This window comes from Anomalospiza imberbis, chromosome 1 (genome assembly GCF_031753505.1).
Source record: "Anomalospiza imberbis isolate Cuckoo-Finch-1a 21T00152 chromosome 1, ASM3175350v1, whole genome shotgun sequence".
In the NCBI taxonomy this organism is placed as follows: domain Eukaryota; kingdom Metazoa; phylum Chordata; class Aves; order Passeriformes; family Viduidae; genus Anomalospiza; species Anomalospiza imberbis.
In genome coordinates, this window is record NC_089681.1 from 43,114,839 (window position 1) to 43,132,399 (window position 17,561).

Genomic DNA, 17,561 nt, shown 5'->3' on the forward strand with positions numbered 1-17,561 from the left:
CTTGGACAGGAACTTTTGAGCAATCTTATCCCCCTTCCTACTGTCGGTGGAATGAAAATGAAAAGGGTCAGAAACAGCTTTCTTCCAGGTGTCTTTAACATCCATTTTATGTCAAGGAGGCAGAAAAGGAAAGGCCAATGAACATGTAGATATAAGAGTTCTCTATTCAGGTCTGAAGATGGAGGGTTTAGAGTCAGGATTTCTGTTCTTCCTGCTTCAGCCTTAAAAGCCAGGGATAGAGAACCTTTTTACTTATTCCTTCCTTTCATGTGGCAAGAAGATATTAAATGTGAAGCATTTTCTTGCCTGTCAGATGTTTCTATCATAGATACAAGTATGTATTTCTTTTCCTGTGTTTAGCTAATGACTTCATTGCACACACCCTCCTGCCCACAGCACGGGCAGGGAATAATGTTTCTGGTCAGTAAATCCCCATTGTCATGCAGACTTTGGGCCAGTTTAATGACATCAACGCAAAGCCACTGTGCATGAGCAAAACCTTATTTTTCAAGAGAGGCAAATTTTGGTTTTGGTTATTGAATTAGTAAGATTTAGAAGATTTTAGAGAAACATAAATTACTCCTAAGTTCCAAACATCAGTTGCACAATGGGTTCAGAAGCACTCCTCAATTAAAAAATGCATTTCTGCCCACAGAAAATACATGTACAAGTGAATGCACAGACTGCTTATGTTTGGTAGCAGGAACGTTTGTGATTCAATAACTGGCTTGATGTCCTAACCCAAATTTAGAAACATATTTTTCTAAGAAAAAAATTAAACCTATAATAAGCTGCGGGAGTAGGAGCTGAATGCAGTGCCTGAGAGCAGCACCAGCTGCTAAAGAGGCTAGGCACAGGACACAGCAGCCAAGCAGGCTGTGGCCAGCAGCCCAGGCATTGTGCCAAAAGAATTCTCCCCTGAAATGAGAATATTTGGGGAACAGATTTGCACTGCAGTACACATATTTCATGCTTATTACTCATGGTATTTCATATTAAGCTTCAGTTTTACTGTCTCCATTAATAAAGCAAATCAGAAAGTGCATCCTTCAGAGGCCAGTCAAAGTTCATTTCTTTGTTTCTTCCAATGGCATATGCTACTTTGGTTTGATGATTATGGAGTCACAAGGCTATGCCCCAAACATCACTTCTTATTTAGTTAATCTTTTAAAATACAGAAGCCTCACAGTACTGAAGTTATAGGATTATAAAGTTCTATAAAAAAAATTAGAGCAAGTCTTCCTTAGGGTGTGGAGGTCAGGTTTGTTTGGGTTTTTTTAATACCATTTATTTTTAAAAGTTTTTTTTTTTAAATGTAAAAGTTAAGTTTTACCTGAGGCAGTGTTCATTAACAGACACCCTGCATTGAATTCATAGAAAAAAATTTGTTTTCCACAAACATGCTGTTCAGATTTTAATGCAGATTTGGAATAAAATAATTAGCATTTAAATTTATCAAACACAAGGTAAAATATCTTCAAAACATCTGAACCTACCTTTGCAAAGAAGAACCAATCATTAAGTGAATGCAAAAAAGCAATTGCTTACTCTCTAACAGACAAGAAAACTTGTTGTTTTGTTGGTTCTTTTTTTTTTTTTTTTTAGAAGATCTATAACTTCGACTATCATTTACCTGTGGAAGTAAAATGATAGAATCTCCAGCGGGCTTACTTTTCTTCCTTTTCAAAGTGGAACACACAGACATTTTTAATTAGTTGAAAATGAGGAAGTTAATTCAGCATTGACCTCAAATGCTTCATGTCTAGGCTGTCATCTGTTTCTAAATGAAGAAGAATTTAATTTGGAATCTAACATAAAGTGCTTTGGTCCATTCCTCCTGACACACACTCCAAGATGTGTAACATTAAAAGGAAGTCTGGAGCAGAAGAGAAATAGGAAGAATCACTCAAAATCCAAATCGTACCCTATAGTTTTCCATAAAGCCTTTTTCAGTGGTTGCATCTCAATATCCCAGATCTGGCAAGAATATGGAAAACTGTTTTGTGTCAACAAAATAGGCTGGCAGTGGTGGGAGTGATACCAGTTGTAGTGCAGAAAACGAAGAGACCTATAGTGGGAGGTTTAATTATGTTGACCATGATGATATTGTAGTAATAAATCTGCAAAGCTGGCACAAGCATTGCTGCAGTACTCCCACACACTTTTCCTTGTGTGCTTCCTAAACATCTGATTCATAAGTTTAAAGATTTTCTCTGTTGGTCCTCTGGTGCCAGAGTCCTTCTGCATTGAATGGAGTAATGCTGATCTACCCCAGCTGAAAATGTTGCCCATCACAGTCACTGGAAAATGGCATTTTGGCAAGGGGGGAGAGAAACTCCTGCAGGAGTACCTTACTGAGGTAATTTCTTTAGGAGAGTACACATAGGCAAGAAAAGTACTGAGAAAAATGCTTGATTGTGATCATAAAAGTGGAGCTGCCTGAGGCATAGCAAGGCTTGTTCTGAATGAGAGGATTACACTGCAAAGGAGGAATTTCTCTTGCTTTGCATATTTCTGGTTCAGCAGTAAGTACTGCTATTCCTTTGTCATCACGCATCAGTTTCGGTAATACATTGATTCATTCGGCACCATTACCTGCAGGCAAAACCACTCTTGGGATGGCAAAAGAGGACATTGTTTTCTTGCAGTTTATGTTGTTTCTCTTTTGGAAGAAAAAGTCAGATATTCAGACTCCTCCATTAGTACTGCCTGTCAATAAAGAAACAGCAAAAATTATCAGTAGCTATGATCTTCTGCAAGGTGCTGGCCTCTGCAAAGAAATTGGCTTTGAGAAGGTTTATGTAGCAAGATGAGAATAAACATGACATAACCTCTACTTCATTTCCCCTGAATTTTTACCTTTATTTTCTTCAGATTTTTAGCTACTCTAATTCCAGCAGGGGCATCTTAGGCCCTGAAGTTCATTATGCAGTGCTTCACTTTTGGGATCAGACATGTACCAAATGAAGTCTCTTAGGAAATAGTAGGTTTAGTAAACCTGTGTCCATGGTCCTGTGTCCTGAGTGACCTTAGGCTGAGAGCTCTGTGGAGGTGACACAGGGAAGGAAAAGATCCTTTCATATTCTCCTGTCAGAGGATGAAGGAGTTGGTGTAGTCTTCCACGGAAAACTTCCTTTCCTTTAAAGGAAAATGGGGGCTGGGAGTGAGTGGGGAGGTGTAAATAGAGGATATGAGGATTCTCAAGGTTGACTACTTAAAAACAAAGCCTCAATCAATAACTTGTCATAAGGTCCAAGTCAAGGATCATGCTTTGCTGTTCTTTAGGTCAGAGAAAAAATCTGCCTCTGTTTTCTAAGAGGAAGAAATTCTGTATGAGGCCTGGGCCCTGACAATTCTGTTCCCTCTGCTGGTACAAAAGGGAGGAAAAATGTTCCACCTGTCCTCTCTCCTGTTGTCCTCCTCTGCAAGGCAGAAAATGGTGGCTGAAGACTCTTCTGCTCTTCACGTGACACCTTTGTCTGGATTTGTACTGCTTTCTTCATAGGAAATGTCATGTGTATTTTGTGAAATACACTATCACCCGCAGGAGTTTTGCCAAAACTCAAAGGTATTGGCGCAATTCCCATATTCAACCAGTCCCAGTCCTGCCTTTTACATGTCTGAAGCTGCTTGTAACCTGGTGCCAGCCATTGTTGGGCATGTAATTTAAATTTGCACTGAGGAAGTCACTGCTGTGCACACACTGTGGTGCACTGTGCACTCTTGCACTGTGCATCTGTCTTGTATATTGAGACAACTTTCAATTAGTAGTGGTGGAATACCTAGCTATCTAAATCATTTCATATATTAAAATTCTCGAGAAAAATAAAGAGCATGACCAGTATAACTTATGAAATAGTTTATGAATGGTGGTGCAACCTAAGACAAGAACAGCAGGAGTTATAGAGAAAATTAACTTGCAAGGACACTTTCTACCATTAGTCTACATAAAATGGGATGGGTCCATTGAGTTATTAAACTTTTTAATATTCCTTTATTCCTGATGGGGTAAAAAGGCCACACCAAGGAGAGCACATTCACAAATCGACTATCTAGAACCTCACTAAAGAACAGTAAGTTTATCTTGAGGGACACAGGAAAAGATAAATGCTATCCCTTTCCATTTGGGCAGAGAAATACAGTCCTTTAGTAGAGCACAGTTTATTTTTCCCCAGGGACCGAACATCCCAGTTAATTAAACTGTAGAAGTAGCTCATCCGTGTGTCCATGCTCAACCAGCAGTACTGGTGACCTCTGAAAGCTCATGTTGCACTTCTGCTGCCACAGTGGGTAATGAACTAAAAAGCTGACAGACTATGAACAGTGAGCCATCTGCTTAAGTACTTCTCCAACAAAAGTGGTTCTCCTACAGCTCCTTGCAACAACCATACAATACCTCTTCCCAAAGGATGTTTTCTGTACTGCTGGTGATGTAGCAGTAATGAAAATACAAGACTCAAATGCTGCAATGTGAAAACATCAACCTTTTATTTAAGGTTAACATACCCATTCCAGTTTATAGATGATGTGTCATTCTATCAGAAATGCAGAAGTCTGGGGTTCATTTATCTCTCTTCTACACAATAGCACCTTTTTATTTTGATTTTCTTTTTCCATGCCAGTCTCATACTTTCATTTCTTGTTGAGCACTGGCTGATGTCATTTTTGATGCCTGGTGATGATGCTGATGGTGACAGTCCATTTCAGTGCTAATAATCTGAAAGCAAAAGGAACCTATGCCATTTGAATCTGAAACTGAAGCATGGCTTTCTTTTCTTGGCTCTATATCCTGTGTCAGGAGGACAGTTTGGAGATCCTTGAAGTGCTGGCAGCTAACTTAACATTTTGATAGGCACTCTTCAAGTTTCCACATCACTGTTGGTATTTCAGGCAGTTTAGATGCCTAACTGGACCCTCTATGACACTAGATTTAATTCAATTAGACTGTATCAATATTTCACCACCATCTAAAAAATTCTATTTATAGTTTTTTTATCAGAAGTATGAAAAAAAAATTATACTGGACTTCAAAGCACAGTCATCATTAGTACCTAGACTTCTGGCAGTGACATGTTCATTATGGTTGCCTTTGCAGGCTAGGAGCACTTTTTCATGTAATTTCAGGTTTTCGGGCCAGAAAATTCTGCTCTGAGACTGATGTGCTCTCCATGTAAAGATGAGATGATAGACTCACAGCTAAAGCATGAGCGTTCAGCCTGGCTGGAATACCCAGCTCCAACTGAGCTACAAATTGAGTAGTATGTCACACAAGAATGGGCTTTCTCATTTTTTATACATACTTGATTTAAGTAAGTAAAAGTGAAGAAAATAATGCAGAGAGAGTGGCAGAGAAAAACATAGTCTAGATCTGATAACAGAGAGTGGAAAACAATTTAGCAATCCCCCAGCTGCTCCTTACAAGAGGAGAAATAGTGTGCAAACCCAAGAACAGCAATTATGTCCCACTTGATTTCACTGCTAAGTCCACTTCTGAATTACCAAAACATTTCCCAGTCTAAGGAATATCTGGTGTGAGTTCTGTGATATTATTTGAACTTTACTTCATGTTTTATTTTAGCCAGCTTGCTCAAATTTGCATTAAGTACTTCTGGATAAAATCTCAGGGGTCTTTCTGCTTGCTGTAAGTAGACCTCATCCATAAATCTAGTGCCTTTTCCTGCAATGCTGTTTTGGAGGACAACTAAACTTAAAGGGGAAGGAATCTGTCTAAAGATGGAATTATTTTGTTATATCTATCTGTACTGATGGTTTTGGACACTAGGTTATGGGACTGTCAACAGATGCATCATTTTAAGGAATACTGTGAATAGCCTGGAGGTAGAGAAATACCCATGGAGAGATATTATGTGACAAATATATGTATAAGTCTTGAAAGGTTATCAGAGAAGAACTCTTCCCCTTAAATAAAATATTGCTGTGTTATATTTTAAGTATTTTCCTAAAGAGACTACAAGATTCAAGCACTCAATTTTCAGGTTTCAACTATGGGTCTAGTGCAGCAAGTTGAAATTTCAAGTAGATGGCAATTCTTTATTAATAATCCTTAGACACAAGGACTGGAAATTTTCTAGAACTTTATTCAAAATAGTTTGGAGGTAAGAAAGCATGATGTCACACAGCAAACAGGTCACAAGGGTTAACATTTCTATTTGCAAATCCAGAGGCTGTAGCAAATGCTTTGCTTTTCTTACTGTGAATACTGAAACTCTGCTGACTTAACTGAAAATTTGGCTTTTCTTCATTCCACTGTAAAAGAAATAAGGCTTTCTGGAGAAGGTAATATCTTTTCTTAGATAAGCTTTCGAGCACAGAAGTTCTCCTGGTCTTGCCTTACATTGCCAGCATGCTGAGCTTACAGCTGTAAGAGCAGTATTAAAAGAAGTCCTTTTACAGGATTTCTTTTATTCTGTACTTTAGATGCGAAGGTCAGCCAATGCAAAGGACTGCTGTGTAGCTTCACTTGGATTTCATACTTAGGAAATTATGTAGGTCTATGAAACTATGAATTATGTAGATATGTTTTCTTTTTTTTTTTTTCCCAAGCCTCACTAGTCTTGAACAGGCTTTATTTAATGTAGTTTATTTAGTAGTAATACAAACACAAACCTTAGCAACTGGAGAGGGGAGAAAGAATGTGGAATGAAAACCAAAACTGAAGTGAAAACTCATATCTGTCATTTGCAGAAATACCATTTCCACTATTGCTGAGCACACTGAGTCAATAACCTTACTGCAGAATTAAGGGAAAATTTAGCCTACTGTGATATGCCAAAGTAACATTTAGCTGTCCAAGCTTCCAGGATATTGGCTATAAAATTAAAAGCTGGGTAAAACAGTAGAGAGTTACTTTAATGTGTTTAAAGCTAATAAAAGATCCAGTATTCTGTCAGAACAATATGTGCCATCCAAGCAGTTGGTAGAATCATCACTTATTAAGATTACCTGACATTTCCCATTACAATACTAGGTGTGCAGTTCGATGATAATTTCATGACCTTCAGCACACAGGGATTACATTTACTGTTCTCTATGTCTTCCATCTATTGAACTCTTTCAGAGATTACAGTCATTTTCAAGAATGAGAAAATTTTATCTGTAAGGGTAGTTTGATCCTTAAGTATATTTACCATCCCTTAAAAAAAACAAAAAAAACCCAAAAACAACGGCTCTGTTTGCTCTTGACAACATGATGTCATTTTTGCCAAGGATGTAACACTGGATACACATGTTTACACAGACAAAGTATTTTATTTGCTAAATTCTGATCTCAGTGCAGAAAGGAGGGGAAAAGTGTTGGGGCTGGAGCCTGGTGAGGGTTGACAGTAGGAGCAGTGAAAGCAAGGGACTAAGGGAAAGTGACATTATGAAATGAGGTTGGATGAGGAAGTTGAGCAAGCTGAGGCTGGCAATGTCATGGAAACTGGCCAGGTGGATTAAAGAACTAGTGGTGAAAGAGGATCAGATACTACTAATGAGAAATAATGTGAGTTGAAAACAGGAGCTGCTCTGGCTAATTATGGAACCTGGCTTTGCTCCCTGTGGGACAAGATTTTTGGGATTAGGATACTGATAGGACTCTGAGCATAGAGGGAAAATCTCAGATGGAACCATCAGTGGGTGTAGCACTGTTTAAATACAAACAAGGAAACAAAAAGCCTTGAGTTGTTGAAGCTGCTCAGGTACCTGGCATCAAGAGACTTGTTTGGAAAGGAGAGATTAGGATTTGCTAGGCAAGAAGATTGAAACTGAGATGAAGGGTAGGAGACAAGACTGGAGGAGCAAAGAGGATGGGGTGAAGTCTCAGGGATTTTTCAAACACACAGCACAAAGTGTACACAATCTGGTCCTGGCAACAGCAGATTGGTGTCTAAGAAGGGGCCAGCTTCTGGGCCCTTCAGTGGGAGCCAGTTTTCATGCGGCTTATTCTCCTTTAAATACCTTGCTCCATAGAGATGGTGATGGCTGCTTACCCTGGCAGCCGCTTCTCTGCGCAAAAGCTGGGATGGGCAGAGAAATCCCAGCCCCACAATCCTCTGTGGATATAGCAGGGTGTCTCGTGATATAACTTCTGAGTTTGTTCCTGGTTGAAAACTTAAGAGTTTTAAAAAATTAATTTGCACAAAGAGAAGCTCATTATGTTGTTATGGTTGCAGAAGTCGAGAACTTTACATATTAGGTAACTCTAGCTTAAGGTTGCTTTTGTTGCAGAATCTCATCATCTGAAAAGTACTAATAAAAGTCCTATCAGAAGTATTGTAAGGATTAATTGGGTATGCTTTGAAAAGTGTTATGTGGTTTTATCATATGTTCTATTTATTTTGCTTTTGATTGTAGAATTAAATTAGTGGAATTCAAATGAGAAAAATATATGAAACATTATCTCCTTTCTTCTAAAGCCATATTACAAGCTACTGGGATCTAAAAACAAATTTAAAGCCTGCTTTGTTTTTACAAGTGAATGAATTTTTTTCCTATGCTGAAAAAGTGGAAGACCATATGCAAATAGGCTTGCATATTTGTTTGAAGACTTATCTGCATTTGAGTTTTCCTAACCTCAAAGTGGTATTCTAAAAGAAGTGTTTATTGGCAAGAACAACAAGCAATCCACATTTTTCAGTTTAACTTATTAAAAAAGGTAGTATCAAGAAATATGAAGCAAAAATGTGTTTGCCTTTCTGTCTGTTTTCTAATTCATGGGGAAAAAATCATGCTGACATAGGGGCAGTTAAAAGCTGTTATTCTCAGAGTTGTTGATTTGTCAGTCTGGGAAATACTGCATTATTGAAAGCAGTAGCTCTACGCATGTCACCGGCTTTTCATTTTTGGAACATTATTATTTATATTCTTTTTGCAGAAGTTTAGTTAGCTCTATGGTGTGTTAGCACTGGCCATGTGAGTTGATCTGCACACACACTCCCTGCTAGGATTTACATTTACATGTTAGTAATGCCTGTTGCTAACAGGGAAGCCAAGGCAATAGTATTGCTCTCTCTTAATTGGAGTATGCTGAATTTCTGACACTTGTGTATATAAGGGATCAAACCTCAATGTAGCACAGATTTGCCAGGGCTCTCTATTTCCACAAACTACTGCTTTTTTTATGTTATTTTGGAGGTGGTAAAGGAGATGGGGAACAGAAGGGATCAGTGACACTGCTAAAGATGCTTCTCTGAAGACTGTTTTAAAAGAGTTGTGTGTGCTGTGCCTCTGCTGACAAGGGAGCAAGAGGCTGGGAAGTGCCAGTGAGCCTTGCTCTTTGTACCACAGTCCTGACAATCTGCACCAACATCATGTTGCTGTGGACAGTGATTCCTCTGTAAACTATTCATTTGCAGCTCAGAGCATCAGTCAGAGCAAAGAAGGGTTTCTTCAATATACAGGTTATGCAACAGTGCATGGAAAATTTTCTTAGGTTGTACTGTCCTTAGAGGGTTACTAAATTGCTTCCCTGATTAAAAATCAAATCGAAAATTTTTTTTATCTGCTCTTTTGTGGGGAAAAAAAAAGTGTTCTCCCAGTACAGACCTTGACATAAGGCTGAGACATAAATATCTCTGGTATATATCAAGCTGAGGATCACAGTAAGGACCTCATGCTTCCTCTTTTCAAGCCAACATATAAGTTTTTATTTTAGCATGCTTTTGTACCTACAAAGTATTTTTCCATATTCTGATTTCAATCATTTTGCAGGTAATGTGCTCAAGACTTAAATGGCTTCTCCTCCAAAATAAATTCAGAAGAGAAATATTGTTAGAGGGATGATTTATTTCCTTTAAAATATACTAAATTAAGATAGTATGAGTCAAATTCTAGAAGAACAAATGTTTTATTTGAACCTTGGTCGTACTTCTTATTAAAGATAAATTATAAATAGTTTTAAAATGGTTGGTTAATGCTTCAAAAGTTAAGTATATTGTTATGATGACAACAGTGTATGTTCCAGGTAGTTAGGTCAAACATGTCACTAAATGGTTAGTTAATTGCTAATGAGTGTCTTGAAATTAAAGTATTTTTAAAATAAAATTTGAAATAAATAACCCTTTCCAGTGTAAGCATTATATAGGGAGAAACAGGAGGTACTGAATAACTAATACAGAATATTTCAAATATCTCAGTTTGCAGTGGAACAACAATACATTTAATTTCTATATTACTTTAAAATCAAAGGCATTTTGAGTAAAAAGAATGAAGAGAATGAATCTATGAAGAATGAATCTCAGGTATACAAAAGTAAATATGATATTCATATTCTCTATCCCCCAAAAAAGAGAAAATCTATCTTATCTTCTTCTCTGTCTTTGGTATGGCTGCAAGGAAAAATGGCACAACTTTGCCTTTTGAACTACAAAACATTTCCAAAAAATTGCTTAAATCCCAGGGGAATGTATGAGAGGTAACACCTAACCCCCTGGGACCAAGCTCATGGTTCATAATCCTATCAGTAGGGCTGATGCCTGAGCCTGCTCAGAAAAAGCTTGACAAAAATCCTGCCCTATTTCTGCATGTAGTTATCATGAAGACTGAGTAAACACTTAATTAAGGATCAGATTTAATGTCTGAAATGTATGGCAACTTATTAATAGTTTAGGGATAGGTGATCAGTGTGCTCTTTAAAGAGATGTGTAATATTTAGAGGAAGCCTCCTTTGCATAGTAGCTAAGAGATTAGAGTTCATATGCAGAACCAGGAGTCCTGGTCTCAGCATCATCCTCAATTCCTTTAGCCTCCCTGAGAATGCCTTCCCCACTGGAGTGTCCAGACTCCACCTCAAGCCCCATCCTTTGGCACGTCACAGTGTTTTATAGGGCTATGACTAGTTCTGTACAAAGATTCCCCCTTCAGTAGCACAGCTCCAACCTTGGATTTCTGACCTCAAAGCTGCCTGTGCATTTTGTGGAAGGATTTTTGTTAGGGAGCAGCTGTAAGGGAGCCTCCCAGGGCAGCACTTCTGGGAGGGACCTGAGTCATGCTCCCTTTCCTGTGCTATCTCTGTAGCCCTGTGAATTGTGCATTCCTTCCCGCACAGTGGCACAGCTTCAGCGATGACTCCCACTGCAGTTTTGCTTGGAGCCTGGTTGCTAGGAGATGGCAGATCTGAGTTCAGGTCCCCTCCTCACCACAGCCAGCAGAGACCCTGCAGCTCAATTTTTCCACCTCTTCACCACACAGGGAGACAAGTAGCCAGAACTCTGGTCTCCTACTTCTTGGCCATGTGCTCCGAAACACATGGGCTGTTGTGCACTGTGGTGCACCAAGCTCCCCTGCTGCATCCTCCAGCCAGGCTCTGCCTTCTGGGCTTTGCCAGGAGCTCAGTGCATCTGCTCTGCAAGAGACTTCCAGTTAGGACTTCAGCCCTGGCTAGATGGGTTCTGGAGGACACGAAAATCCAGAAACAGCAAATCTGTGGGTTCCACACAGCAAGGGTAAGGAGACCAATCCTAAGACACTCTGCTCAGCTATAAGAGTTAGTCCTGTTTGCACTGTACCCCTTGAACACAGTTTAGTCCTTGAGAGTTTTGCAGTTCTGCTGTTGAGCTCTGTGAAAAAAATGAGGCTCTGAGTGAGTCTATGGCAGGAAGTATCATTTAGTTTTAGACATAAGGAGGCAGAACATCTGAGTCTTGAGAATGTTAAAATTTTGGACAATGAATTAAGCTATGTTGCCAAGATAAAACTTTACTGTGTAACTTATGAATATTCTCTGAGAAAATAATATATTTTCTCTCATAAGAGACATCAATGACCTTTGGAGATAAAAGATAAATGATATTAAAGTTGAATTCCTGGCAAAAAATGCATTGCAATTCTGGCCGTTTGTTTAAGATTATTATTACTTAAGATAATGCTTAGGAGCCCATTTTGGCCAGCTCTCTTAAAAACATAAAGTTTCACCTTAGCTCATAATACTGCCCAAGAGGCCCCATTCTTATTGTTTATGGAATTAATTGTCTAATGGTTCAGTGTTCCATATTAAATATTAAAATTTCTGTTAATAGTATATATCCCTTCTCCCGAGTTATCTCAGCTGTGCTTCAGGTGAAAGTCTCTTTCACCAAAAAATACCTGCAAGACATGAATGTCTTTATCTAAGAAAAGTTGATAGTATCTTTTTGAGAAGTGGAGCCAACAACTGCTCTTAATGCATACAGGATTCACAACCCTTTTTACTTCAACACAGAGACTGGACATGGACACTGCTTGGACTATTTGATCTCTTTAAGTAAAAACTGTGAAAAAGGTTTCAGATATTTTATAGAATTCTTAACAAATTTGAAATATTTATGAACCATAAAAGAGTTGTGCAGCAGAGAGATACATAAGATAGAAAAAAATCTTACACAAAGGGGTGGTAATTTTAGCAGATTTTTTTTTTTCAGTTAGCTACTCTGAAAAGGTCCTTTAAAAACAGAACTTCCATAAATCTATTTTATTTGAAAACACTGAAATATGTTTTCATCAGATGAGAGTGTAAAATCAAACCCATTAAAAAAGTCAAGAAACAAAGAAAATGTTCAAATACATACAGACAAAATCAGATTTTGTGTCACTGAGGTCCCTGTGGCAGGATGAGAAGACACACACTGATAGTTTTCCTGGTTTCCAACTACTAAAATGCATTAAATCTTCTCTTAATGCTTTCCTTTATTTCACCTGTGTCATTAATAAAGCTGCTACTGCGGCATTCTGTGATCATGAGTAGAGGTGAGGTACTCTAAGCAGTAGATACAGTAAGTACAGATGGGGAATAATACACTTTCACCTGAAACATCTCCTTTCAGGGAAAATTGAAGGGCTGTTGTGCTAATTTCTGTTAAATGTTATGCAATCATCAAAGAAGCAAACAGGAAGCATTGAGGAAAAATTCATGGTGTACAAACTGATGCTGCTGTATACAAGTCAGTATTATGAACCAACCATTCAGTATTCAAGTCACTTTTGTGGAGGCATCTCTACTTTATGGCCTTTGTGTGGAAGGACACACACTCACACTTCTCCAAACATAGGAATGCAGCTTTATTCCATTCCTCTATTCCTTCTGTCATTTATGAGACTGATACATCAAAATAAGTAGATGGTGCATTCTGTCTTGGTTTATCTTATCAATAAATATATGATTCTCTGACTTGTAAGAGTCACTCCAGTACTCAGGAAATGGCTGTTTCCCATCCTTTCCCACTATTCTGGAAAGAGTTGGGTTTTGAAGAAGACTGTGAGCTCTTTGGGGTGAGAGGTTACACGTTCTCATTTGAGAATCAGTATGGCTGGTTTGTGGAGCACAAATAAATGAATATTCTCAGATTTTTAGGAAACATGGATTCTTGCTATTTTTTCTTTTATGCTGATATTTTGTAAATCAGAAACACATGCGTGCTTGTTTAACATTCATTATACTTTTGTGAAAGCAATAGATGTAGAATCTTAACAATGGAAAAGACCTTCACATGCAAGGCGAAATGTAACTATAATTCCAAACCTTTTCTTGTTTTTTGCAGGATGAGGCTGCTCCAGCTGACAAGCAGTGCAAACAGGAGCCAGCCCAGGTCACTTACTCAACATCAGCTGTTTCCAGTACGCAGGAGGTGTTGTACATCAACGGCAATGGGACCTACAGTTACCATAGTTACAGAGGGCTCGGAGGTGGGCTGCTAAATCTCAATGATGCTTCTAGTAGTGGTGAGTTTCCTCACAAATTGTGGCTGTATGTATATATGCTGATGGGTATTTCCCCCTGTCGTACAGAAAGCTAGTCCATGGGGTTCAATAGCCATAGGCTATTATCACATAATGAGCAGGAGCACAATCCTGCAAACAGCTACTACTGAGCAAAATACTTGCTCCTTGCATGCTAGTCTCTTTCCACCTTCAAGGGACTAATACACAATAGGGCAAGACTGAACCATAAGCCTCCAACAAAGCTGAGTAAAAAAAATGCCAGGTTAGATCTTCAGTCTGTTTGTGTAACTTTATAGGAACTTGTCATGTAGGAGAGTGTCCTCTCCTACACTGATCACAAAAGGAGGCCATTAGTACATTTTTGGCTCAAGTTTCAAAACACTCAACTCCATATTGTGTAACACAAATGAATTGACACAGATTTGTCATATGGTGTCACCAGCTACTTCAGTTTACTGAAGATAAGGATCTGGCATACCAAGTGTTAAACAAGAAATCAGCACATTCATTTATACCCTACACTAAAAATTAAAAGGTAAATATGTGTCACCATGAGGTTGAATGTCCCTCTGAAAAAAAACAAGTGGTGTCATTTATTTAGACAACATTCCTTTCTTCTTACATTGGCATGCTTTTGTAACACAAAAATGTAAGCAAATTGTAGTATTTGTTTGAAATTATCCCTCATATTGATTTTGTACAAATGCAGAGCAATACCCTTCTGATAAAAAGGGTATTGTCTCTCTGTCAGAGTAATGTGATTCCTCTGGAAGCCTGAGGTTTTATCGACTTCCAAGACTGTATTTAAAGAAATGTCTCAGAAGATGGAGAAATCCCTGGGGTTTTGCCCTGGCTGATCCCTCTCTGGCAGGTGAGAGTGCCAGTTCATGTAGAGGGGCTGACTTAGGCTAGATGATAATTGCTCAGCTACGTCCTCTACATTTGGCATGCTCAGCAATTTTCAAAATGCTATCAGGGCTGCAGCCTGCAAGGAGTTATTGGAATGTGGTGTGCTGAGAACCTTCAGTCACATCTTCTTCCTCATCCCCTGCCTGCAAAATTCTCAAAGGCCTGTGGATGATTTGTGCTAAGTTTTCAAAAGTGTTTAAATAGGTAATACTTTAGTTGTCAAAAGTCTTTGACTCCGTGTGAATGATGATTACAATTGTTTCCATACATATGAAGAGCACATCTGAGGCACTGAATATGGTCTCTGATCAAATATTTTCATAACAGCAAGACAAGCCGTGGAAATCTGGGTTTGTTTGTGAAAATGCACAAGAACTTTAAAATTGTCTTTTACATTATGCCCAGAGAGGATCTGAATCAGTTCCCACTGAAAACAGTTGGCAATTGCTCTCTTACCCAGCTAAGAGGAGGATTAAGCTCCCCATGTGTTATTTGTCAGCAAAAGCCATCAGCATTGTCCTGGTTTATATAATCTTATACTGTGAGGAATCACAACTGTTTTGTGTACTTGTTTTTCCCTTCAAACTTCTTGTAATAGGATACATTTTCATAACTAGCATTTTGCAGTGACTTGTGGGGTTTAGGCAAAAGTATTCTATGTTGCTTCAGCATGCAATTTAAAAAAATGATGTACAAATTAAATGCCATCAATTCATCTTGCCTTCTGATTAGAAGCCACATCTTCTTTGTGCCTTTAAGATAGAGGACTCCAGTGTTTTTTTCACAATTAAAGCTCAAGACAGGTTTGTATACAGACATGTTCTCAAACATTTCTTCTTCTTTGCCTTTCCCTACTTGCACTGGACAATTTTGTCTGTATGTCCTTTTACTATGAAAAACCAGTAAGCCATTGCACTTCTCCCATATGGTTGTACAGTTGGAAGGTTGTGCAAAGGTGCTCGTCTTCTCCACAGGGATCCTACACGAGCCAAAGTATGTAAGCTCTGGGAACCAAAAGTCTTTGTGTGCCAGGACTTGGAAACCAGTTGTTGATGCTGACAATCTAGTTAGGTTGGTGATTTGTGATCCACTTGCCATTTTGGGGAGATCATTAGGAAAGTTGTAGAAAGGCAACTCTGTCCATTCCTTAGTCTCATTGACATAAAACCAGCCAGGAGGCAACCTAATTATCTCTCAGATATTAAGGGTAAATTGCTCTGACTCTGGTAGCTGATTTCCCCACAGGAGAAGTGGGAGGACTTGGAGGCCAGTGTGATCTGTCAGTCCTCTCTGATGTGTCCATTGGTAGACAAGAGGAGTGGTTGGAGTTGCAGCTGACAGAGTCTTGACAAACCTCATAGGACCCTCGGTTGAAGTCATTACGCTGTTTCAGGGACTCTTGTTCCAAACATATGCAAGGCTGTTAAAATAGTTAATGAGATTCTTATTTGGAGAACAGGATATTTACTAGTGATTTGTTTTCAGGAGCTAAGAACTAATTTAAAAATGCAATTCCTTTTCAATATAGTAACCCATCAAATGTTCTTGTCACGTTTGCAGATGTTCTCCTAGTGTAAAAACAAATATGCACCTCAGTCGGAATGTGTGTATAAACAAATAAGGTCTGCTTTTTTTGTATCTGCTAAAACGGAAAAAAAAAAGAAGTTGCAGCAGCTGCAATAGCTATTGAAAACTCACTGCTTGATTACCAATTTCTGGACCTTCCCCCACAGTAATATAATAATTAATGTCCAATTAACTCTCTGTCTAGTAGTCCAGCTGATGTATGTATCTTGTATTCTGTGACTCATTTAATTTGGCTATTTCCTCCATATAAAGTTCACCCCTACTCTGACCTTACAGATTTAGCTATCTGTTCACCCAACTGTTTGGTGGCTCTGGCTCAGGGACCTCTCTCTGCCTGCTGTTGCAGTGCTTCCCTCCTCATGGGGAGGTCAGTCCTTCCACATGGCTAATTACAGAGCCATAATTAGCTCCTCACACAACTGCATGGGGCAAGCCTTCATGAAACTGCTCAATATGAGCAAACAGAATGTAGCAGCTTGTGCAATGACCCCTCCTTTATTATGGCCTGGCAAAAAAGCACAGAAGGAAAAGACTTGGTCTTACAGCACCAAGGTGTCTTTTCTCCTTCCTTTTAAACTTTTTTAGGCCAATCCAGCTAGGCTGAAAACATTCACCAAGCAATCTGTGGATTGACAGAATCTCCGTCAGCCTGTACATGGGCTGGGGAGAAGCTTTTGGTCATGTTATATTTGATTCGTTTAGATGGTAAAGTAGAGCTATTCTTTGAGAAGGGTGGATTTCCAAAACTCCTTTTTTTAAGGCTGTAACAGCCTTTTTTAAGGCTGTTACATTCTGTTCCTGTTACAGAACTGAATGGAGAATCTCCAAGGTGCAACAGCTCAGTTAATGTAAACAAATTTTCCTGCCAGCTCTTAGCCAGCCACAAAGGCTTCAGCTGTCCCCTTTCTGTCATTCCTGGACTGAGCTCAGAAAAGTGTCCAGCTTGAGGGCAGGAGGATGAGGACTGGAGATAATGCTGGGGGCAAAAGCTCTTGATACCACCAGGAGCTGTTGACGTCCCTGCATGTAGCATGAGCATCTCCTGAGGGAGTGGGATTGGCTTGTCTCCCCAAGTATTTCAGTCCAGTGGGTTGCTGTCTGCCCTCTTCTGATGACTGTCAGCACTCTCTGAAGTCATGTTGGGCTCCTTGGAGTCATGATCTTTGCAGTTGCTTCATTTCCTGAAGTCCATTTTCTCTAAGAATTGTGGAAGGTGTTTCTGCTGCCATAGCTGTGTTGCCTGGAGGCGATTTGGGACTGCTTCTTTTGCATCATTGTCTAGTCTTCTAGCCAGAAATGTCACTCAGTTCCTTTTGTGTGTGTAAAAAGAGGGTGTTTCACACTCAGTGTTGGGCTGGCCATGCCAGATA

General features: G+C 39.1%; 1 protein-coding gene across 10 annotated transcripts in view; it reads left to right on the plus strand.

The window, feature by feature from the left end:
- The window catches only part of NOL4 (nucleolar protein 4), a 189,125-nt gene that overhangs the window by 163,180 nt on the left and 8,384 nt on the right, over nucleotides 1–17,561 (plus strand). For all 10 annotated transcript variants that reach the window (XM_068189515.1, XM_068189541.1, XM_068189524.1 and 7 more), the window contains one exon: nucleotides 13,515–13,695. In XM_068189515.1, coding sequence (XP_068045616.1) covers nucleotides 13,515–13,695 — 181 coding nt within the window. The remainder of the gene's footprint in view (nucleotides 1–13,514; nucleotides 13,696–17,561) is intronic.